The sequence below is a fragment of the Embiotoca jacksoni genome, unplaced genomic scaffold (genome assembly GCF_022577435.1).
Source record: "Embiotoca jacksoni isolate LCO1_2020_lvr unplaced genomic scaffold, fEmbJac1.0.p SCAF_4, whole genome shotgun sequence".
Classification (NCBI taxonomy): Eukaryota; Metazoa; Chordata; class Actinopteri; family Embiotocidae; genus Embiotoca; species Embiotoca jacksoni.
Genome location: NW_027185392.1, coordinates 10,436,361 through 10,460,487, shown reverse-complemented (window position 1 = coordinate 10,460,487; position 24,127 = coordinate 10,436,361). Strand labels below are relative to the sequence as shown.

Genomic DNA, 24,127 nt, shown 5'->3' with positions numbered 1-24,127 from the left:
ATAATTCACGGCAAGAGTGTTTCAACAAGTTGTTTAGACAGATAGATGGACGCTGTTGGTCATTTTATGCAGTGGTGGAAAAAGTAGCAATGTAAAAATATGTATTACAAGTAGAAGTCCTGCATCAAAAATCCCACAGGTTGAAATACAACGTACACAAGTAGTTAAAAACATGAAATAGGCCTGAGAAAAACTGCTGATTTGGTCCCTCTGACAAGTTTATTATAAATTAAGTCATTACATAATTAATAGTGAAGAATTAGTGTTTAAGCAGCATGTTGCTGTTGTAGCTGCTGCAGGCTGAGCTCGTTTAAACTACTTTACATCCAGTGGGGTAGAAAGTACAATATTTCCCATCTTAAATGTGGATTGAACGTGAATTATAAAATACAAACACTCAAGAGAGAGTCCCTAAGAGTGGTGCTTTGTTGAGTAAATGCAACCAGTACCTGTAGATAGTTACAGAATAAGACTAAGTAGACTCCTGGTCTGCGTGGACATAATAATTGTTGGTCATGTGTAAAAACACCTCTTCAAAGTAGGGCACACATCAACATAAATAAATCAATTAAACTACATTGAAGACATATTTTTAATGAAGACTGAATTTGAGATGTATCAGTTGCATCTGTGATACACATACATATATACTGTGATTATAAAACAAATATTATATTTGCAATATTTCCATTCCAGGAGGCATGCAGGGGGGACAAGGCCTTTGTGTCAGGCATTTATCTGAACATTAAAGTACCTAATTTAATCATTTATGTCATTTCAAGTTCAAGTGCCTCAATGCCATGAAAATAATCTTACCCAGCATTACAAAAAATAGTATCAGTCAAGTAATCATAACCTTGTCCCCTTATAGCAACAAAACAACAAAATGTTTAATGTCATAGTTAAACCTTTTGGAAAGTGCATTGAATCAGTTTCTCTTTTTTTGTTTTTGTACAAGAAGATGGTCAACCAAATTAGCACCAACCTTTACATGTGTTGTCAATGAAATTAAAATTATTACTTTATAAAATCAGAATATCGTTTAAGCATTAAATATATAACAGATGTTACAAAAAGACTTAATTACAAGTATCATCTAGTCTGGATGGTTGTAATCTATACTTCAAGTGAAGTCAGATTAATGTCATCAGAGCCTCCTGCTGGTCTTATTTATAATTACAGATACAACTCTGAACCAGTATAACTCCTCAGCTATAATTAACAAACCTAAAAAATTATGGTGCGATGTTAAATTTATAAAACACAATACAATATTTTACAAACATGACATTTACATATTGTATAAATCCATAGTGTCCATTCTCAGATATTAATATCTGATAGTCGCCCCTGATGGAGCCTTTACTATATGACAGCGTCCATGTCCATGCAGGTTGATCCAGAGAAAAGCATCCTATGTTTTTGTTGCCAGTTTGGACGTCATTTCACTCTGAGATTCTTCAGATTCACCCTGTGTTACCTAATTACATTCTTATGTTACACTGGGTTAAGTTGTTTTTCTCAACAAACAGCGGAACTGAAACCTGAAGAGTGAAACTTGAATGGTTCCCTTAGTTAAAGTGAATGATTGCTTTGTACGGTGAAAGTAGACAGAGCTTCACCGGAGCTCTTTTGTCTTTGCTCGTTCCTGTTTTTTTGTGACGTTTGTGTTAATATGAACGATGGCAGGACCAGCCAGGTCTGGAGTGGTCATAACTACAAAAGGTGCATTCGAGGCAGCCACCATGTAAACTTGACCACAGCAGCTTGAAGACGACAGCCAGAAAGGATTGAACGTCCTGTGTACTTTTCCCTCTGTGGTCAGTGTGTTATTCACAGCAAATGGATAACAGTTTCAGTTTGGTTCACCCACACCAGAGGTCAGCAAGCATCTCAGGGAAGAGCCCCACTGAAAGTAACAATGGGCAGGCAGAGAAGGGAGCAAAAGGTGGGGTGGAGGGGCTGGATCTGAGCCGAGGTCCTGGATTTTTGTAGCCTCCAGTCAGTGGAGCCATCAGGTTTATAGCACACTGATATTTCACACCTTTATGAGACAGAAGGAGACACATGGGTTAGAGAAAAACACACCAGTTTTGAGCAGTGAGTGGGTGATGTGAGTTTGGGTGTAATTTGCACGTATTTTCCCTGAGAGGACCGAAGGTTGTGGCTACAGAGAAGACATGTAAGAAACTTTAGTAATAATACAACAAGACATAAGAAGCCTGTTCTTTATGACTTTGTAATAAGAAAACCTTTCTGAAAAATGAAGCTCCTTAAAAATGGGGTTTTGATGTATGATCATGTTAACATAGGTTGCTTTTATGAAGATGAAGAAAGTGGAGGAATTTGTTCTGAACTGTAAAACAGGTTTTACTGGAAAATTTAGATAGCTGGTGGGGAACTACTTCTTTCCAGACACTGCATGTCTACATCAATTGCTGTGTGTGTGTGTTTATCTTGATTGCACACCTGGTGATGCTCTGTAGTATCTTCTTCTCATCTTGGTCCAGACACACAGCAAAAGTTGTGTTTCCAGCACCGCTGACCTGCACCTTGTCCACCTTCACCTCAGTCATGGTGAGCTGCTGCAAGGATAAATAAAAGCGGGCACTAAATGCAATTGAAAAACATTTTTCAAAAACGAAATTTAAAGGTTGATAAAAAAAAGCCTTAATGAAAATAAGTGTTTTACACAATGCACGTTGCTGTTACAGCTCTTACAGATGTGCTGTGAGCCTAAAGGGAGTCTTGTGCTGAAAATCCATTTAAATAGGTCCATAATCCCCCAATGAAAGCTCCAAATCCAAATTGGGTTAAGAAACCACATTTCAGTGTTGAGCAAACAATATGAGTGCTGAAGCAAACACAAGCTAAACAGATACGAGTCTTGTTTGTGTGTTGTGGCTTTTTTCCCCCATCAAACTGTCAGTCTAAAAAAACTGTTCTCATACGTGTTTGCATTTGTGAGAGGAGAGATTCGGTCGATAGGCTGAGATGCTATCAAAGATATGTTTTGATCTCCAATCTATGTATTTTTTATATAGAGAATGTGTTGCAGGGTTGTTTTTGAAAGCACACTGCTGCTGTGCTCTCTTAGCCACAAACCACCAAGACAGGCTGACACATTGAGCTCACCTGGTTGTAGCCCTTCTTGCTTTTACCGCTCTGTCTCTTCAGGACCTCAGTCATTGAGAGCTGCAGGCACTCCATTTTTGGGTCTGAAAGGTAAATTGTTGTTGTTTAGGTAAATCACAGTACAAATATACTTACACAATTTCTTCATCATCACCTAATGAAAGTAAGGAAATTTTGATCATTTAAACAATTAAATTGTTTTCATTAAATTCAAAAGCTATGTGAAAATATTAACTTTTTAAATCCTGCCATAGACAATTATTAAGGAACAGTACACAATAAGACACACATGATGCGTGTTCTCTGACAGGCAAAATAAGTTTAATGCTTTAGCCATACAGCAAGTGGCATCATACCTAGCTCCTCTGGATTCTTGCATGCTTTGATCAAGTTCACTGAAGTGCAGACTTTGGTTTCTCTTTTCCACTGGCTTCTCCCACTAATTACCACCTGAAAGAGAGAAGAAGGAGCATGAGATTATTGTGCTGGGACTTGAGAAAAACAGTAATGATCATAAATGCAGCCAAACTATTGCAAGGATTCTGAATAGGGCGCAAAAGTAAAAACTGAGGACATAAGAATAGTGTAATTGTGTCATCTCCTGTGGGTGGAGAAGTGACCAGAGCTAAAACCAGATGAATTCTGTTGAAAGGGGAGAATCTGCACTGTCAACCAGTTGCATGTTCATCTTCAGAAAAGATGTCATATTTATGAATGTAACTCTTGTAAAAATGTAGCTTTAAGACATATACTTTGATAGTGGATGAAATCAAGCATTTTCCTACCCTGCTGTACACCATCTCCAGTGTCAGAGGCACAGCTTCTCGGTCACCGTCAATACCAAACCGCTTACTAGCAGCACCTATGATATATGAAGCAAGAAAAGGACAAACATGTGATCAATGGGAGAGTAGCAGCGTGCTAATTCAGTAAAGAGCTACAAAAACTCGACTACAACATTCAAATGTACAACCATAGCAGTCGACAATGCTGCAACTGTTTGTGTGACTGCCGTGAGTAATGGAAAAGTAATTTCCACTGTAACCACCAGACATGAGACATAAACAGCTTTCCATGAATTTTAAGTTCTTCAACGAAATAAAAAATTCTGACGTACAAGCAGTAGTGAAGAGTGAAACTAGAAAAGTGGAAGTGGACTGCATCATGGTATCTAAACAACAGATGTTCCTCTACCATTAGTGCAGTCACAGCCCCATAATAACTGATGATGCATTTCACCGCACGGAAACTGTGGAATGGTTGCTACGATACGCATGTGTGTGTTTGGCGTGTGTGTCACACTCACCCATGGCCTTGATGGCGCGTGTTCCTGCGGTGTGACCCAATTCCAGGGAGTGGACGAACACCTCAGTCCTCCTCTCACCACAAGCTAACGTCAACTGCAACACCAAACATTCAAAGATCACTCACTAAGTCTGAAGCTATTACGACCGAAAAGCTATCGGGCCTCTATTCCTCTTTACAAGGTGACGGGGTCTGGAGTGGACACCGGGAGGGGAAATGGCTCATTAAATTAGGAAAGTAAAGGCAGGGGTAGTGTATTACAACTGTGTGTGTTTATGTGTAAAAGTGTGTCTGACCTCAGCCTGATAGAGCTGGATTAGAGCTGGCCGGGCAGCGTAGCGGCAGTAGTACAGGACCAAGTCTGCCAGGATGGGTAGACGCTTCTCGTATGAACTGTTGTAGGACTCCGACTCTGTTTTTGAGGTTTGCTGCAACAACATTGGTAATATGGTTTACATTACGGTTACAGAACAGGATGATAGACGTTAGCATGCACTAAACACTGGACATAGTTGAAATACTTTATCTGTCTGACTGCTAAGAATGCTGAGAAAGACATTTAGAGATTATGATTGTGATAGTCTACAGTCATATTCTAAAACATGAAGGAGAATCTTTATGATTAGTCTTGCGTTCCACTTGTACCTGGCAGACGACGTTTGCAGGCAAGTTCAGCAGACTAAGGGTGTTTCTTTTGTACCAAGGGTCCAACATGCCAAGAAGATGAGCGATGTCATTAGTGCTGTCTCCTGTCCCCGTGTGGTTAAGATCCTGCTTAAACAAAAGCAACACTTAAAACCAAACAGAGTAATTACACCTTATATAGGTGAATGTAGTGCTTAGGCTACACAGTAGGATGTAATACATACAAGTTTGTGTTCAGTACTTGAAGTTTGGTTGGACTATTACTCTACTTACATTAGATGGGGCCACTCCTTTTGGAGATCCAGTTTGAACCACAGGAACAGAAGACCTCCGACCCCCTGATCCTCCTGCTGAGTCCCTCTTCACAGGTACAAAGTAGAACTGAAGCTTGAAGGCCCTGCTGAGACGTGGACATTCAGTCTCCTTCATCCTCAGGCTGTTGTAGGCTCGGGCAACCTTGCCTGCAACATGATCAGCACCAAACACCACCACCCTCAGTGTGGTATCCTTACTGTCCTCATCGCTGCTCAGAATAGGCCTCCTTCGGAAGCAGACATGTCTAAGAGTTTGACTTTGTGGCTGAAGTAAGGGCTCAGGACTGTTTAACTTAACTTGCTGGGGCAGAGAGTTGGAACGGTTTTCTCGCACCATTAAGAGGTCTTTTGATTCGTTGTTTCCCAAGCTTTTGGCCCGAATAAGTAACCGTGGGCTCTTTGGTTTAATGAAGAGCCGGTAGAAGTGCTGACTGAGCCGAGCCGAGGTTTTGATCGACTTTGGTGAACATTTTTCAGCGACAGGGGAAGAGTAGATGTAGTCGTCAGAATCTTCAAAGAAGTCACTATCAGCTCCCGAGGTGACAGAGAAGAGGGAGGCAGAGTAGGACTCTGAGGCCACAGACACGGTGGAGAACATGGAGTCTGTGGAGGTGGTGGAGAGGGACGAGATGGTGGAGAAGGTGGAGGCACGATAGCTGGTGCTGTAGTCATTAGGGATGATGGATATTGAAGACGATTCTACTACATGTTCCTCTTCTTTGTCTTCTTCCCCCTCATCATCATCAATATCAGCCTTCTCTTCATTTGCAGGCTGCCCATTAGTGGCGAGGCCATCAGGGTCATGTTCCAACAGGGTGTTCAGAACATCTGCAGGAATCAGAATATTAATCATATTTAGATAACATAATCAAATAATATTTAGCTACCAAAACAGACACACACACACACAAAAAAATCTATTATATATGGTGATGATTAAATTGGGAATGGATTTCTCTCTGCTGAAAGAAGTAGGGAAATCAGCTCAAAGGAAAATGATCTTTCCTACAAAAAAAAATAAAACAGTATCATGTATAATATATTACCAAAGTTATCTTTTTCCCAGTGAAACATGTAACATTTGGCTGTGGGCAGTGGCAGCGTCTGTAGCATTCCTGAGAGGACAGAATAGGGCAAAATACCAGATTGTCAGAGCAGTATCTAATTAAAATGAAAATCTCAGTATCATGTAATACACTGCCAATCTCCCAGTTGACCGTCCCTCTTACCATCAGACTTCCTTCCATTGGATGCAGGGATTTTCATCATTTCCCTCAGTCTCTCCAGTCCCCGGATGACATGACTGCGCCCCTTCAGTGGGTCACTCATGGCAGCAGCTGTCTCTAAGACATCACTTACCAAAGAGAAGATCTCAGCCAACTCAGTCACAGTTTTCACCTGCAAAAAGTAATTGTAAGATATTGAACAGGCACAGAGCTATTTGGGGATTTTTACTTCTGTGCATCTTTTTAATTCAATAAGTTATAGACACCATAAACTACTCCAAGAACCCAGGATTTTCATATCTTCATACAGTAACAGAAAGAAAATTCTTCAAATTTTAGATTCAAATTGATAAAATCATTCAAACTTACAATAATGTGTATGCATATAACATTGTTGTATTAATATCGCTCAGGTTAGGAATCAACATTTTCATCTTCAAACAAGACTTGCCAATAGGTTGATTAAAATATGACAACAAACTTCACCTCACTTTTAAACTAACATTTAAAAAAGGTAAATTTAAACTGGGGTAGCAGTGCTTTGTCAGATATACAAGATTTAAAAATAAGCCCAGAACTAGATGAACACTCATGTGAGGTGCAGAGCACTGGTCAGACTTGTTTCCTGTCAGTTCAAGTTGAAAAATGTATTGAATACTTCAATGAGATAAATAAAAAACAGTTACCTTGAAACACTAGCATGGTGCATATGGTGTTTATTTATCTTTGATGAGAAATAATGAGAGACTATCACTTTAATTAATTTTCTTTTTTGCGGTGCATTGCATGCATCCTAACTGCGTAGTTGCCAGGACATCCCAAAGTTTTTCAGTCAACTCAAAATATGATATATTTTTGATCTATTACAAATGCATATATTCAAGGTTTATCAGAAAATGTTTTCGCATCTAAATAATTATCCTAATGCAGCATTGCACCACATAGGAAAAGTCAATCTCTTGCACTTCTGTTGGAGAAATAACTTTATGCAGTAAGCAGTGTCCCTGATGCTTTGAGCACGTACCTGCAGAGCTCTGTGGATGCTGTGTAGAGGGTACTTGGTGCTTAGTGTGGACTGGAAGGCATGTTTGATCAAGGTCATGTAGGTCTCTTTCTGTGTGTGCTGAATGCGACTGAGCTGCTCAGCCACTGAGAGAAAGTCAGCAGGAACTTCACCTGCGTTCATCAGCAGCACAGTCCTGCAGGCAGGCAAACAGCTGGTGTCATTGATAAAGTTTGTAAGTGTACACAATGGCAGAAGATGCAAACAGGATGCTACAGTGGCGATGGGGTTTGGTAAGAAGAGACGGGAGTAAAAAAGGATTTTCCAGTCCCAGCAAGTGCTAACAACTGAGTTTTTACTTTAAAAGTATGTTATCAGATCAGATAAACTTACTGTAAACCACTGACATGTATGAAAAAGCTGCAGCTTTTAATTTCAAATAACATGGTGTAAAGATAATGCACCCACTGAACTGTATTGAAAATAGATTGTCATATACATGCAGCTGTTTAAAGAGCACAGATAATAACGAGTACAATATATGCAGTATATTCTGTAGTTCTGTCTTGTTGATACAGTGTGGACCTACATGGTTTTTGAGCAGTGGTTGGAGGTGTTCAGGCCCTGCTCTTCTCTCACCAGTCTCTGAAAGGAAATTCCTGTGAGGAAAACAGAAATCAATTTTTTTTACACAGCAACTGGACAAGGACACTTTGTTATCCATGACAATGTCCTGCTGTAATAACTACAGGCAGATGAAGGGTTGTTGGCTACTGAAATATCCATGATGCCTAAACAACCAATTAGAAAAAAAAAACACCTCTAAAACACACCTCCTAAACCAATCCCAACTGACCATTTTACACTCATTCATGTAATTTAACCCTCGTGTTGTCCTTGGGTCAAAATGACCCGCAGCTGTGTTCAACCAAGTTCTATTTTATTTTCATATTTTTTGGGATCATTGGTGACAAGGAGGCTGTGAGGGTTTCTTTAAAGAATGATGACCAATGATCCCAACAAATATAAAAATATAGAAATAAAATAGAACTTGGTTGAACACAGCTGTGGGTCATTTTGACCCGAGGACAACAGGAGGGTTAAATTAATTCATTCAGTCAGGCTAAGGTGTTGTGGAACTTCCTTTGACCATTTCTGTGCGTTTCAATTGTGACCAATCACATGCAGTTTCTGCTTTTTAGTTTTGTAAATGCTGAAACTACATCCACTTTCAAACAATGTTATGTTAGAATAAGGAAGTGGCTAATAATCCTTTCACTTTTGTTTATACTGGTGTATGTGATACAGTATGAGCAGAGTTCTTTTGCCCCTTCTAAATGCATTACTTTGACTTTTCACTAGGGGGAGGGCAAATATTACAAATAGAAAAACCCTCTTGCAAAAATTAAAAGAACACTAGTCTGTGTTAGACAGAGAAAAGACTTGTATAATAAAAAGACACATAAAGACGTAGAGAGGCCGTTAGAATAAATTGTAACCCCCCCCTCCTATTTACCAGGGGCCTTGATCTCAAGCTGCAGTGTGGAGAGAAGTTTTCTACACACACTGCAGTAAGGTTCAGGCCAGGTGAGGAAGCAGCAAAACACTTCAATCGCTTCCTCCAGCAGCTCTGTGTCTGGAGGACAGTACGGTGTCTGCAACCAAAGCACAAAGCAGTTATTTTATTTTACGAAGCGTTCTGTGAACAAACAGAAAGACCTGTTTAAGGCTTCCTTGCTTATTGTTTCTCATAGAGAGGACATTTCTTCTGTTTGGGGGACAGTATGCATGTGTGTGGTTCTCTGGTCAATTATGTATGTTGACATTGTTTTCAGGTGTTTGAGGCTCAGAACACTAATTGACAGCTGGTGTGGAGTACATCTACAACAAGTTGTATAGTTTAATTGTTGATAACTCAATTGTTTTTCATGGAATTGTTTCTTTATTAAGTTCTTATCATATTCCCTAATAAGCTAGAATCAGCCATTTTAATGAATAACTCAAAAAATGTATCTAGTATTATCAAACCTGTCAGAGATAGATTCCTCATGAATTGTTTAAAAGGCTTATTATTTATAGATTAGTGTAGACAAATGGTTATAATAAAGGAGGGAGGTTTGCTGCGCATTAAATAACTAACTAATAACTTGTAATAACTTAATTAATAAATGCAATTCATTATTCTGATGGACCCAAACATTAGGTGGCATGTATAAGTTTATAAAGGCTAATTATAAATAATACAACATTGTTTGTGTCAATGATTTCATTGCTGCTGAGTTGTTTTTTTTTTTATATCTTCAGCTAAAAATGTGACATACTTTAGATTTTATACACTTTATTAATCCCCGAGGGGGAATTTCTTCACTACAGCAGGGGGGCTCTCAGGGGGGAGATGCTGCAGCAGGCTGCCACTAGCGCGGCGCCAGGTAACCTGACCTGAGGTGCATGTTTTTGGATGATGGGAGGAAGCCGGAGAACCCGGAGAGAACCCACGCAAGCACAGGGAGAACATGCAAACTCCGCACAGAAAGGCCCAGGACCGGATTTCAACCCGGAACCTTTTTTGCTGTGAGGTGACAGTGCTAACCACTGCACCACCGTGCCGCCCCAAATGAGGTACCTTTATGAGGTAATGAACACAGTTGAGTGTGATAGTGTGATGTTATTTCATTATAAAGTGTTTTTTAATGTCACAGTCTTTATGACCAGTTTTATGAAAGTAGTTCTGACTCATTATTACAAAACCTCAGAGTTGTAGCATGATCAAGTGCTAGACAAAGGGACATTTATGGCGTTCTCAGATCATGCTGATTTTTTTTTTTTTTAACCCAATAGTGAAATATTTTTCTAAAAAACAAAAGTGTGAAAACTTTTTTTTTTTAAATAGCAATCAATCTATGTTGGTACAGGTGGCCCATTACATGCTAGCTCTCAAATCAGCAATACATCAATTAATCAGAAGTTTTCTAGTGACAGGATTTTTGTGGAAGCTCACAAAGACTTCCTGATTTTACAGAGTGTGAATGCAACTCAGTCTGACAGAAAAACAGAAGCCGTGTTTATGAGGGAAAGGCTTGTGTTGTACTTTTGCAATTGTACTCTGGGCTTTTGTCACTGAACACCTCGAACAAACGTCATAGAAGTGTGAATAGAGGAACTTGCTGACCTTTTGGATGGAGGATGCTTTTACACATGTGAAACACTTAAATGTTTTGAAAACATCTGGATGAGGACAATGTTTACCTGCAGCAGCGTAGAGGAGAACATGATAGCGAGGGGAGCCACCAGCTCATACTGACACTGCTCCTGAACCTGAACTCACACATGAATGCATGGTGACAGAAAGAGGCAGATAGATAGTGATTAGTGGTTAAGATAAACATTCAGTACTTATAGTACTCTTATGCCATTACAATATATCATAAACTTGACTTGTTCTTTGACCTCTCACCTCTCTGGTCTTCCTGATGATCTGTTGTAAAAGGATGAGGAAGTTCTCAGGGTCTCTTTTCACCAGCTCTTCCAGACTCCAACGGTTCATTGACTGACCCGCTGAGCACATCAGCACAGAAATACACAAATACAAATACAGTAAATACCTATATACAGTCTATGGTAAATACTCTCACAAGTTCAGTACACAGATATCAACACAGATTACCCAGAAGGTTACCCGCATTCTTGAAGGCAGGAAATGGGCTATTATCTGATGTTTTGAATATGATTTCAAAGGTTGAACCTTGAAATCATTTTTGTTAGATTTGAGCAATGCTCTGGAACACAATATATTATTGGAATGATAGATTAGATACAGTGGTGGGATGAAGAGACAGAGGAATTGCTTTGCCAATGTCAAATTTAATTATCAGTGCAAGGGACTGTAATGTTGTCAGTTAGAGCAGACTTGAGTCAGGATATTCAGTAAGCTTACCAGGAAAAGAAAGCTCCCTGTTTGTGGTCCAAGAGTGCCAACAGACGAGACTCTCCTCCTCCAAAAAACAACCCCAAAAGTCTTTGGTGTTTTAAAATTGAGTGACCTCTGGCAGCAGTACAAATACCGACAGTCTCATGTTTTGGAGAAGTGACACTGTTTAGATGACGTCCATATAATGAGAGTTTGGTTGGTTGGATTGATGGTTTGACACAACAGCAAATATGGCTGCAGGAGATGGCACAAATTCCCATTTCCAACCACAAGTCAGGACAGTTTTTTAAATATGCATTTACTGTTACCATGATGACGAATGTCAAATAACTTTAATAAAGTAGTAACTGCAATGCGCAACATAGGTCCAGTCATCATTTCAACCTAAAAATGGTTAAAATGGTTTACCATTACCTTTCCCTAACCTTAATCAAAGGTTTTTTTTGTGCCTAAATCTAACAGGGGGTTATTTTTTGGAAACACTCCTGTCAGATGTTTCTGAGGGTAAAACTAAAGAAACTATATGGTCGAATGGGTTGGAGGATTTGTTGGAACACAGGCCAACAACATGGAGGGTTAAGATACAATTACTTTGCCAATTACACAAATCTGAAACTTAAGCCTTCATCATATACACAACACACTACTCGTGAAATGGTTAGGTTGATCTCATGTTTGGTTCTAATATGAACCAAATGCAGGTTTGCAAAAACATGTAACAGTGCTTTAAAGCCCTTAACTGTCAGTACTGGTGCATTTTGAGGGTGTGTTTTATCACCTTTTGTTCCGTGTTTCAGTTAGAATGATTGTATGAATTATATGGCAGGATGGATTTCCTGTTACAATAAAAAAAAAAAGAGCTGAAGTCTCTCAATGAAAAGACTCGTTTTGTGGCTAAACAAAATTAAGGGAAATGAAAAAGAGGAAAAGTGGAATTGGCTAAAATTGGGGACAACTAGACACAGATTATTTCTGACCTTTGTATTGAAAATAGGTATTGATAATTACTGCGCCCCCAAAACAACGAAAGAGAGCTGTGCAAACAGCATCTCAAACCACCCTGATCTCAGGTCTGTCACACTCCTAAAAACAACCGAGAACGGTTGCTGACTCCTCACAATCACCTTACTTTTCATTTGATCCCTTGGGCTCAATAACCCCGAGTGTATCTCTAAGAAGCTCCGTTTCCAAGAAAGTTACACATCAGCAGCTGGTCAGGTTACACAGAAATGTTTTTCGGCAGTTGCTGCTGTACTTCTGTAAAGCTCTTCACACCTAAGAGTGCTATCTATCATCTCTAAAAAGCAGTGTGCCTTTTGCATCATTATCACCTCTATTCACTGGAGAGCACTACAGGTTTTATCTTGATAAGATACCAACTCTGGAAAAGAAGCCACAAGTTTCAAATGATCCTGTTAAGATGTAAATTGTGTTATCTCAATTCTTCAGTAGAACACTACTGGCAAACAAGTGGAAGTCCACATTAATCAAACTCACAAACTACATGTGCCTGGACATCTGTCTGTTTCAACATGGAATAATGAAAACTCGCCTTTGAAAAAGCAGTGAAATGTACAAATGAGAAAAACTAATTTAAAGCTTGAGCTGGCATGTTTTATCTTCCAAAATCCCATCATCACTGTCTATTAGAGTATAAAAGTTACCGCGTTAGTACTTGGTACAAGTGTGCATCATTCTTTATGGCACAAATTATACAGATTTAATCATCCACCTTGTGTTTACACCCTGTAGCACAGCAACTCTTGCCTCATGATGCCTCACTCACTCGCTGTGGTCGGTGCCACCACTTCCTCCCAGCTGTCTATTCTCACAACTTCCTCCAACCCGATAATATGCTCCACCGATGATCTTACAGCAACAGCGTCACCAACAACAAGCTCAGACACATGTATGCTCACACGTGTCTGTCATATGCTTGTGTTGAAAAAGTGTGAATAAACAACTGTTTGAGTCAACACTCTATATATGTAAAATAGAATTTTGGCAGACACAGAACTAATAACATTAATTAATTAATTAATAACAATGACACATAAGGTCATTTAATCAACCTGTTGTTGGACCGAGCAACTGCATAAGCTAAAACAGTCCAAACAATGAAATGTTTGTATTTGCAAACATATGCAAGGGCAATGCCCAATTTCGGCCAAGAAGATTCAGTTTTGAGTCTTCTCCAACTGTTTACTTGTAATCCTTTACGAAAAACAATTAACAGACATTAACTAAATTTGGTGCTAATAAAAAAAATGAACTGCTGTTACTAATAGCATAAATGGAGGATGGGTCATATTTGAAGTTATGTATACTCTCTTATCTGCAGTAATTACGCATGCTTTGCGATGACATGAGCCATTCTCTGATCACGCGCTTAAAGCCACATGTACAACAAAACTACATGAAACTGGATTTTCTACATAATTCATTCATTGTTATTGTATAGCAGTGCAGAACAATCAGTTCTTGGTAGATGCTTCACGGATACATGCCCTGCCTAAACTCTTTTCAACAAAACCCAAATTTCAACTGTGGTCCTCATAAATAAAGTAGAAACTGTAGTCTTACCGTTCCAGTGATGTGCTGCTGTCGGACTTTGTCTCAGCCCGTCCAGACACCTGTCCAGAGCATGCTGGATCCGGTCCTCTGTGCACGAGGTGTGCTGCATCTTCACCGATCAGGTTCTGGAGAGAAGCAGGGGAAAGCACTGGTTTTAAGTATCAAAGTATGATACATAGCTCCTATAACTTCCCATTTAAGTGTTCTGTGGAATACTATCCACAAATAATGCTCTCATGTACATAAACACACATGCTGCTCTCTTTCCATGGACAGTATGCTGTGTTATCACATCTGTTTTGCATGGAGGCAGATCACCCGTTAAATATGAAAATGAGTCTGAGAAGATACACAAGGACATTTGTGAAGAGGAAAAATATTCATTACTTATATTGCTGTTTTGTTGCCATGGTTCCTGAAACCATGTCACGTCCAACACATCACACACGACTAGTCGACTTTTCTGCCTCAAATCAGCCAGTTTTATTCAACGTCTTAATTCGAGCTGTAATCACTTAATTACTCAGTGGCTTTTATTGAACTAATATGAATTACAACTTCAATAATTATATTGTTCAAGGATGAGTACATCTATTTGATACAGGGCATTTACTCAAGCTTTGACAGAAACAGAAAACCAAAACAGAAAAGCCCACAATTCCTACAATATGACTTATCAAATCAGCCTGACGGGATATTATATTTAAAATAAGCACCACACTTAGAAGAGATTTGAAATAATGCTGTAGATTGAAGAGACATAAAAATTAAAAATGAAAAAGAATCATATTCTGTCGGCTGACTCATGAGGATGTGCTCAAATTCAGGTCTTCAGTTTATTCGTGCGTTTGGCTGTTTTTCATGCCGCAAATGAGGACAGCCCAGGTGTGGCAAATTGTTTCAGTTCTGTTATGAACACATCTCAATGCAGGAGATCTGCATAAGAAAGTGCCAGGGACGTCCCATCAGAAAAACAACATTTCTGGTGATTGATGACAGTTTGAAAGCTCCAACCAAAATTGCTACTCAAGTCAATTAAAGCGTTTCATGGAAAACAGAAGTTAATTTATTCAAAATGGTGCAGTGACCACTTCTTCACTGGTAACTACAACATTTCATAAGCTATAAAGTCCCTAGCAGATTGCACAGATGTTATTAAGGGGGACTGCTCGTACCCTTTAAGATCAGACACGAAAAACATCTTTGAAGAACCATGTTGCTGTCAACAATACATGATATTGCCTTAACTTTATACATTTTGTCTGTATTTTTCCTTGAGTGTATAAATTTGTAAATTGTGTGATTGTATTTTACCTGTCTTTTTATATATATTTATATATAGAATATTTATTTCCATATTCTTGTTTTCGTAATGTAGCCTCCAAGCCAAAGCATCTCATACAATTTTACTTGATCCTTGTCAAGCAAACCCTGTCTTGTCAAGCCTTTTTGTTGTTGTTGTTTTTGTTTTGTTTTGTTTTCTCCTTTGGTAATCACCAGAACCCTCAATCGTTCCTAAATCCACCAGCTCTACTCCCCACGAAGTTCAAAAGATTCATTATTTGTCTTATTATTATTGTTTATTTGTTTGCCTATTAATCAATTCAGACAAGTTCTGGAATTCATCAGTGTAATGTGGCAGAAGTAACTTTGCTGATAATATGTTATGTTTGTGCTTGATATATTTTTAAAGCCTCTCTTAACTCACTTTAGAGTTTTTCCACGGAGACGCAGTACAGCATGTACAAATACTGGGAAACGTCCAAATTTAAGAAACAGAAGAGTTACTTCCTTAAAAATGAAGAAAAGGGGACAAAGCTGAAGATTTTCCAATTTAGAAATTGAGCAGCTCATCAGTTCTTTCTTTCTGTCACAAATAGTCAAATGCTCAACAACTTAATCATGTTTAAATATACAACATAATAAGAAGTCACAATCCATGATTATTTAGACTCTGCAAATGAAAGTTGAATGTTTTTCATAGGTATGTAAATTTGGCACCACATAACAAGGAATTTTCAACAGCAACATCAAAGCAGTTCGGTCAGTTCGGTCAGTGCTTTAAAAGTATCGACTTTTGATACCCATCCCTAATAATATTATTATTATTTGTTGGTGAACTCTGTTGTTCACATTGTTGATTGTGTCTGTGAACATCCAAACTAAAACAAATTTGTTTTTGCCAAAAAATGTTTTCTTAAACAGTATCAATGACAACAAGGTTGGTTACAGAGTGAAGACAGAGACAGAAATGAGTAATGACATCAAAAACTGTTTTTGTCTGATTACATCTTCTCAGAATTTCCCCTGGACAGTCAAAAATTCCCCATTTCACATGGAAGCCAGAAATAAATGATAGCTGGCCGATGAAACGTGTTAATGTATTACTCACTGGCTCCTTGCAAACCCACTCACCAAATAACCCCGACACACACATGTGAGCACACACACACACACGGCTGACAGCAGATGTATGCAGGTCTTCAACAGTAAGGCTTGAAAACAGTTAGGCATTTGAAGGAATATATAGTACATATTAGCAAATTAATCAGCTGTCTAACTTAGATTAGTATAAAAACTGGAAGCAGTACGAAACACTAGGTCATCTCTCAAAATCGACCTAATATATATTATATAAAATAATATACGAAACACAAATAATAAACATTTTATATCCTGTTTTTATACACACAATACATGTAAAAATGATACGTGCTGGACTATTTACTTCAAGACTGTATCTATAGCAACTTCACCTTGATGACAAGACTTCTGAAAGTTACAGCATCTATCTGTATCGATTCCTCCACGAAGCACACAATGTTGCACTGCGATGTTTCTAGTAGCCCAGAAAGGACAAACCAAACACTGGTTCTTAAGAGGGCCTTTCATGCTTTCCACAAATGTATGTGGCCACCATGGACTCTCATAAAGGCTTAGAAGGTGAGAAGTATCAAGTTACAGTAGAGATCTGCATCTCATCACCAGATGCCAATAAATCCTACACACTTCCCCGCTGCATAAAACAATTAAATGTATTGATCATAGGTGAGCTTTACCTGTGGTGGTAGGTTTTTCTTCCATGAACAGAGCCAGGCACGTTTACAGGCTTTACATTTTTTTCTGAGCTAATCAGCTGCTAGCTGAAAATTTGTATTTAATGGGATGACATGAGAGTGATATTAACTATCCCATCTAATGCTTGTCAAGAAAGTTAAGCCGATTTCCCTAAATGGAGCATTATCCCTTTAAAGCAATGATAACTTAAAAGCAAACAAAAAGTGGACATAAACAAAACAGCATGCAAAGACACAAAAAGAAAATGTATATCCTTATGTTACACAAACAGTTCAACGGTTCATGCATAAAGCATGCTTAAACACATATACAGTACTGACACAAATGTACTGTACAAACATCCGACCCTCATCATAGAAAGGGGGCAGGAAGTCCAAGCAAACTCAGGTTCAGGAGGCCAGAGGAATGAAACTCAATTATCCCACTTCATTTTTTTCCCCCTCTAAAGTTACCATTTAACAACAATACCAACAGCTCCAGATGTGATCAACACAACTGTGTTAGTCCTTTTCTCAGCAAACCCCCCTCCCCACAGATGTATTGTGTCTAAAAGGTGTACCGAGTGGCACTGAGCAGGGCTATAGAGCGGAGCATGTCGGATAGGGCTCCGGCCATTGTCAGGGTCAGACAGAGCTGGATGAGAGCCCGATTAGAGTGGAAGGAACTAATAAGTTAGAGCTGTGCTGACTCCTGCTTCCAGGACGGGGTTCAGTGGAGACGTGCAAAAGTAATCAAAGAGGAAAGGTGCTTACACAATGGAGTGAAAGTGTTACGTTTATCAGAACCAACAGTTATAGTTCTGCAATTTAACATTCATTTAAAAAAAAAAACTAAAAAAAAATGACATCCATTATAGGCAGGGCAGGCGTCACAGTGTTTAGCATTATTGTCTTACAGGGAAAAGGTTCGGGGTTCGAATCCAGGGCCTTTCTGTGTGGAGTTTGCATGTTCTCCCTGTGCCTGCGTGGGTTCTCTCCGGATACTTCGGCTTCCTTCCACCATCCAAAAACGTGCATCTCAGGTGAATTGGTGATTCTACAAATTGCCCTTAGGTGTGAATGAGAGCGTGAATGGTCTTTGTTTGTATGTGTATCTGTGGATTGGTGATCTGACTTTGCCCAAAGTCAGCTCGGATACACTCCATAATGGATAATGGATGGATATAGGCAGGGTGGATGATTGACAGAATGTCTACATGGTATCCATATTGTTAAATCACGATACAAGTTTAATGAGTCAGCTTTACTGCTAAAGCATCACACCAAATAAACATCACATTCTGTAACGCTACCATGACACTACCATCGTTCTACAGTAAACAATGACATCGATATTTAACAAAAATTCAAGCTCTCAACTTGAGTATCATCACATAGTTGTTTAGATGGAGCTGCTACTGGTGTTGCAAATGCATGAGTATGTGGTGTTTCACAAGAGGATGTATGCGGAACATCCCTAAGAGTCAACAAGGTCACTTCCACTTTTTCATTGCTTAAAATTTGTAGCAATCACACAATAACAAGTAGTGTTTCTGTGGTGTGGGACAATCTCCAAAAATGTAGTTTACCTTACCATAACTCTACAGACATAGTCATCTTCAGTTTTTCTAACATAAAGGAGAGGTTGTCCAAACATTGAATAAAGCAAAAAGAGCAGGATAAAGACAAACTGACAGCTCCACCTACAAGTAGGAGATCGTGTGATACTAATTTTCCAAATGTTATCATCTAATTGTCACCAAATTGAGAAACAACTCCTACTAATAACAACAATGAATACATTTTATCATAGACTCTTGCTCTTTTCTTTTGTCTAGCCCACACGGTCTTCAGTATTTTGATGACACTGACAATGAGAGCATCTCAAACAATAGAATTCATACCCATTTCTCACCCACTGATGTTTGTTTCCCTTTCCGTCCTTCTAACCTGTATCCTTTTTCTTGTCTACCCCGTGTTGACCAATGATTGCCATCAAGGTAAATGACTATTTCAAGAATCGACATTTCCCAGACAAACCACTCCACTGCTTCACCTCCTCCTGTGTCTGTCCTTCTTTTTCTCATCCTCGCCTTCCATCTCCTCACTGGCTGCCTCCCATCTCTCCCACTGATCCCATTACCAACTGCTTCCTAACAGGAAGATAGCTTCCGTGCTTCGCTGAGGAAGCAGGTGCCTTGCTATTGTTGTGGTGTGATCAGACTCTGAGGTACACTCTCACAGACCAAGGAGGAGATCTGTGTGTGTATGTATGTGTGTGTACAGTATGTGTGTCTGTCATTTTTACTGACCCCTCAGCCCTCCTCATTGGTAGAGTTTGATATTCACATTTAGCCTTCCTCTGCTGGCTCACAGAGTTTATCTCACTGACCTACTGGATGTGAACTGGCCTCTTACAGCTTCAGGAAATAACATTGGTCCACTTCCAATCCTCTACTGTAATTAAGTGCTTCCCTTTAGTTCAAGCGACCACTCCTCGTGAAACTCACAATTTTAATTGTATAAGGTGAGACAATACACATTACAAATGCTGCTGTTTCAAATTTGGTTTTGGACATTGCAAATCTTTTAGGAAACACCAGCTGACAAAGCAGTGAAGCTGAGCTTGCTATGCAGCTTTCAGTCACATTACATTATTTTCATCAGCTAACAGAGTTTTCTTAGTTGTCATTTAACTGTTGATTCCATGTTAATTCTGGGGGCTTTTAAGGAAGTGAGATTGTTTATTGCAACTGCTGTTTCCAGGATAAACATTGAAAAAGCTTTTTTCTGAAGACAGTTTAAGAAAACAATTATCAATATATATATATATATATATATATATATATATATCTTTCGTTATAATGAATAACCAAAGAGAACCAGATTATGAGCAACTGCATAGAGTTATCTGCCTTAATACTAATATTATACAAAGTAATAAGATACAACAGCTGGTCTTGTAAAGCTAAGTACAGCACCAAAATACAGAGCTTGTTTTGATATTTAGAGAAGAGAAAGCCATTCTATACAACCTTTAATCTCCACTTCCTCAATAAGAATGAGAAACATGAAAATATGAATGCAAATATCAGGTACTGTACAGGTTATGGAACTTCAGTCCAGACAAGAGGGAGTCAGTGGTGGCTCTGTTGCATCATCAGGACAGGATCCTTGTCTGATCAATTTCACACAGATATCATTAAACAGAAAGTTAGGATGCAGATATCCATTTTCAGTAATAAGTCACATGCTGTTACTTTTGTTGCAGTGCAATGTGGAGAAAAATATGTTTGTGTGCAAGGCTTACATCACTGAGTGTTTTTTTTAACAACAAATGTGTAGACGTGTGTGTATACACAACGGGGGCGTTGACCTCAAAGTGTGTGTTGTAAAAGTGAACATGAAGATTTTACTGATAGTACAGCAGTAAAGAGACAAACAGGAAGCCATTCTGTGAATAACACAAAGCTGCGCTTGGATACTGCTATCACCTCTGCTAAATGTGAAAAAAAAAAAAAAACATTTTTTTAAATGACAACACATTGTGACAGCCTCCGCTCCTCATATCCCCATATCTGATATCTGTCGAAAATACAAAGGGCCAAATCTCCCACCCTTTTGGAGTCTGATGCATGTGCTTTAACAGCAGTTTCTCTTTCTCAACAGGAGGAGATGATTGTACTCAAACTGGTTGTGTAATTGAATGTTTTCTAAATTGACAAAGATGATCCCTTCCTGTGGTTGTGCAGGAGGAGTCTGTCATCTTCTAACTGGTAGGATGCAAGAAAAGGAAGTATACATTACTTTTATTACTTACTTTTTTCTGTTTTTGAGAAAAAATATGGAAATTGCATAGAGACTCATTACGTATTAAAACACCCCTCTGAGACAAAACGTGGTCTGTCACACATTACGTACAGTATGTACCTGATATGCAGATATAAATCAAAGCATTTTGGGGAATTAAATGTATCCTCTTTCATAACCTGACATATAACCTAATAAGGTAAATTAACTGCTGTCACATTGTGTATAGTGAAGAGTGAGTTGTTTGACGAAACAGAAGAAAAACAGAAGAAAAACAGAAATGTACAGAGCTGCTTGGATTTGCGGTAGTTGGCATGGACTCAAATCAAAATCACAAACATGAGGATGTGGGATGTGACAGATTTGACTTGGTGAAACCCAGCATAACCACACAGGATAAATATGTAATCATTCCACCTTATAATGAAATAATCTGCTCTGAGGAAAGAAAACACTGAAAAGAAAATGTCAAGTTATTTAATAATCAGCATTCAGACATGAAACTTCTGCAGTTGACTCACAGTCTGTTTACGAAGACTCGTGATTGGAATTGAAACCTGCTTTGACAAGACATGAGACTTGGACCTGACCAGTTTAAGACTTAAAGGGTAACTTCCCCAGTGTTTCATACAAAACAATGTTTATAGGTTTTGTGGAGTATCACTGCATATTTGAAGAAAATCTTTTGTGGCTTCAAAAGGTGTGAAGTGGGATTAATTGTTAAAAAAAACAAAACTGATGTCCGTTGGACCTGCAGACTATAGAAGTGAGCCAGAGACTTCTCTATCTCATCTCTGTCTGGGTAAAATTTCTGGCCAAACCAGTAGATGAGGTGCTGTTGAAGAAAGTGTAGACATGAAAAATGTATATATCGGACACCGCTGCATAATGTTTTTGATCCTTTCTTCAATTATCCCTCATGAATCTGACAATATTATAAGACGGCAACACTGAATCAGTGGAGAACGCATTTAACAGAGGGCTGGTCCAATGAAATAATACTGACTTTATCTTATTTTGGTTGTAGTTTGTCTGATCAAGATTACTGCAGGTCACAATTTGACATTTTCAGCTACCACATTACTTTTTATAACTCTTCTAAATGTGATCTGACAGTTATTTTACAAAAGGAACCTAAAGTGACTTTTTATGATTATCCTGAATTTATCATGCCCATGTAGTTGACAAGAGGTTTGTTTCATAAAAAGGTTGTTCATGCATTGGCTTGGTCTTTCTATTAGGTGGAGCCCTGGCAAACTACCAACAGACTTTGTCTTTCTTCTCAGACTGAACTTAATCTTCAGGAACAGTCAATAGGAGTCTTTGTTTGCATAGTCATATTCTTTGTAGTGTAGGTTCTATACCTATCTAAATAAACTATGAACCAAATACAGATTTAATGGCTTAATGAACATCATATCAATCCCTACAGCAACTGAAATGATTCTAAAAGGAGGTATCCTTCATGTTAGCAGGCAGTTTAAGGTGCTGAGCCAGATATCTTAGCTCAACTGATCTCAATGGCTTAGATTAGTGTCCACATGTTCAGAAATAGACATTTCAAACGCAACCACATGCAGGCATTTAACACGTGTGTCTACATCTCTACTTCCTCTATGTTTATTACAAGCATGAATCATATCAAGCGTTTATAAAAGCAGAAGTTCCAAAAATGGTATGACAGCAGGGGGGTCTTTGAGCTCACAGAAACAGCCCTGCTTTTCCCATCACTATGATGCTGACACTGCCATCAGAAAACAAAACACCCAACGCTTTTACACGAATGAGAAATGAGCTCCGTTATTATAACAGACATTTAGATGAGTCACAACCAGATGACAATAAATGACACTGACAGAAGTAGCTTCAAATGGAATATTTTGTCTCAAACATCAATTCTCAGATGGTAATTTTGATGCAAAGATGTTGAATCAATATTTTATGGTCAGACATGGAGTCACTGGTACATGACTTTTACCATAGAGGAGCAACTCTGTCCACAGCTCAGCTGGCTGAGACTCAACAATTGCTGTCTCTATCCGAGCCCACAGAGCAGTGACCATGATGGAGTGCAAAATAAAATCCTTTCTGCCTTTATTGTCTTACCTGCAGTTTACTGTCCAGCCTCCATAGCCGCTGTAGATGTCTAAAGAGTCCAAGAAATTCAAGGCAAGGTGTCTCCTGTTCAGCTTGTCTCCCATTCATTCGCCACACACATCATGATTTACCAAACAAAACCACATCCTGGGCATGGCAGAGCAGTGCAGTGAGAAACGAGAGTGGAATCAGCCGCTTGTCGTTGATTGTAGCTGCACTCAAAGTCTTCTGCGCTTCACACACACACACTGAGGCACACAAACAAGGCAAACAGGAAGTATATGAGTGAGGTGCATGTGAGCGAAGTGAGGGAGGCTGCTGGTGTTTATGTGTGTGTGTGTGTGTGTGTGTGTGTGTGTGTGTGTGTGTGTGTGTGTGTGTGTGTGTGTGTGTGTGTGTGTGTGTGTGTGTGTATGTATAGGTGGGAAGTGAAGCTGTGTGCATTTGTGTTTTGGAGAGGTTGCATGTGGACTTTGAAGGGATGTTGGCCCCTAGAAGGAAGTCATCTGTTTCATGTGTTTGTTTTCATGCTATTTGTGAGATAAGTGTCTTTGTTTGCATATTGTAGCTTTGTTCATTATTTTCTACAGCTAGATGACTATTGATGTAAACATTTTTTTATCAAAGTAAACACAAAAACACCTTTTGTTTTACTGCCACACTCAATCAAGGGTTTTAATATTTTGTATCCAATTAAAGAAACAAATTTCTAACAAAAAACAAAGTATATGAAGTCTCTGGTTGCCTGTGACAAATTATTGCAGGATGACTTTCACTGCTGACAAAAATGAGTAAAAGATGTGTCTGGATGTTTCTGTGCATAAAGATTCTGCATTTACTGATCTGCTAATTACGTTCAAGTTTGTGGAGTTCATATTCCTCATGTTCTCTCTCTGTCAGGAAAACGCCAACCCTACTTCCTCCTGCTTTGCCTGTCATTTACATGTTATCTATTAGTGTGACTGTAAATTCCCCTTCTTTAAAAAGGAAGGGAAATGTGCAGCCATACAATACAGTGACCGTAAACACCCACA

The 24,127-nt window shown here is 38.9% G+C and overlaps 1 protein-coding gene across 1 annotated transcript; it reads right to left on the bottom strand.

The window, feature by feature from the left end:
* Positions 1-574: 574 nt before the first annotated feature.
* Positions 575-23,264, bottom strand: pik3r5 (phosphoinositide-3-kinase, regulatory subunit 5). Its single transcript, XM_069168251.1, has 18 exons — positions 23,103-23,264; positions 14,140-14,255; positions 11,083-11,183; positions 10,875-10,943; positions 9,145-9,283; positions 8,218-8,287; positions 7,650-7,824; positions 6,629-6,797; positions 6,446-6,514; positions 5,359-6,227; positions 5,086-5,211; positions 4,737-4,868; positions 4,442-4,535; positions 3,921-3,997; positions 3,492-3,585; positions 3,136-3,218; positions 2,470-2,585; positions 575-2,044 (listed from the first exon to the last, which is right to left on the bottom strand). Exons 2-18 carry the CDS (start codon positions 14,237-14,239, stop codon positions 1,894-1,896), a joined length of 2,634 nt encoding a protein of 877 aa, XP_069024352.1. The 5' UTR covers positions 14,240-14,255; positions 23,103-23,264; the 3' UTR covers positions 575-1,893.
* Positions 23,265-24,127: the final 863 nt, after the last annotated feature.

What these genes read in the sequence shown, in the direction of transcription:
- pik3r5 (XM_069168251.1), bottom strand. Translation starts at nt 14,239, where the DNA reads ATGCAGCACACCTCGTGCACAGAGGACCGGATCCAGCATGCTCTGGAC. An exon ending in AGCAGCACATCACTGGAACG is followed by an intron (nt 11,184 to 14,139) that starts GTAAGACTACAG and finishes TGATGTGCTCAG; the next exon opens with CGGGTCAGTCAATGAACCGT. An exon ending in AAGGAGTGGCCCCATCTAAT is followed by an intron (nt 5,212 to 5,358) that starts GTAAGTAGAGTA and finishes TTGTTTAAGCAG; the next exon opens with GATCTTAACCACACGGGGAC.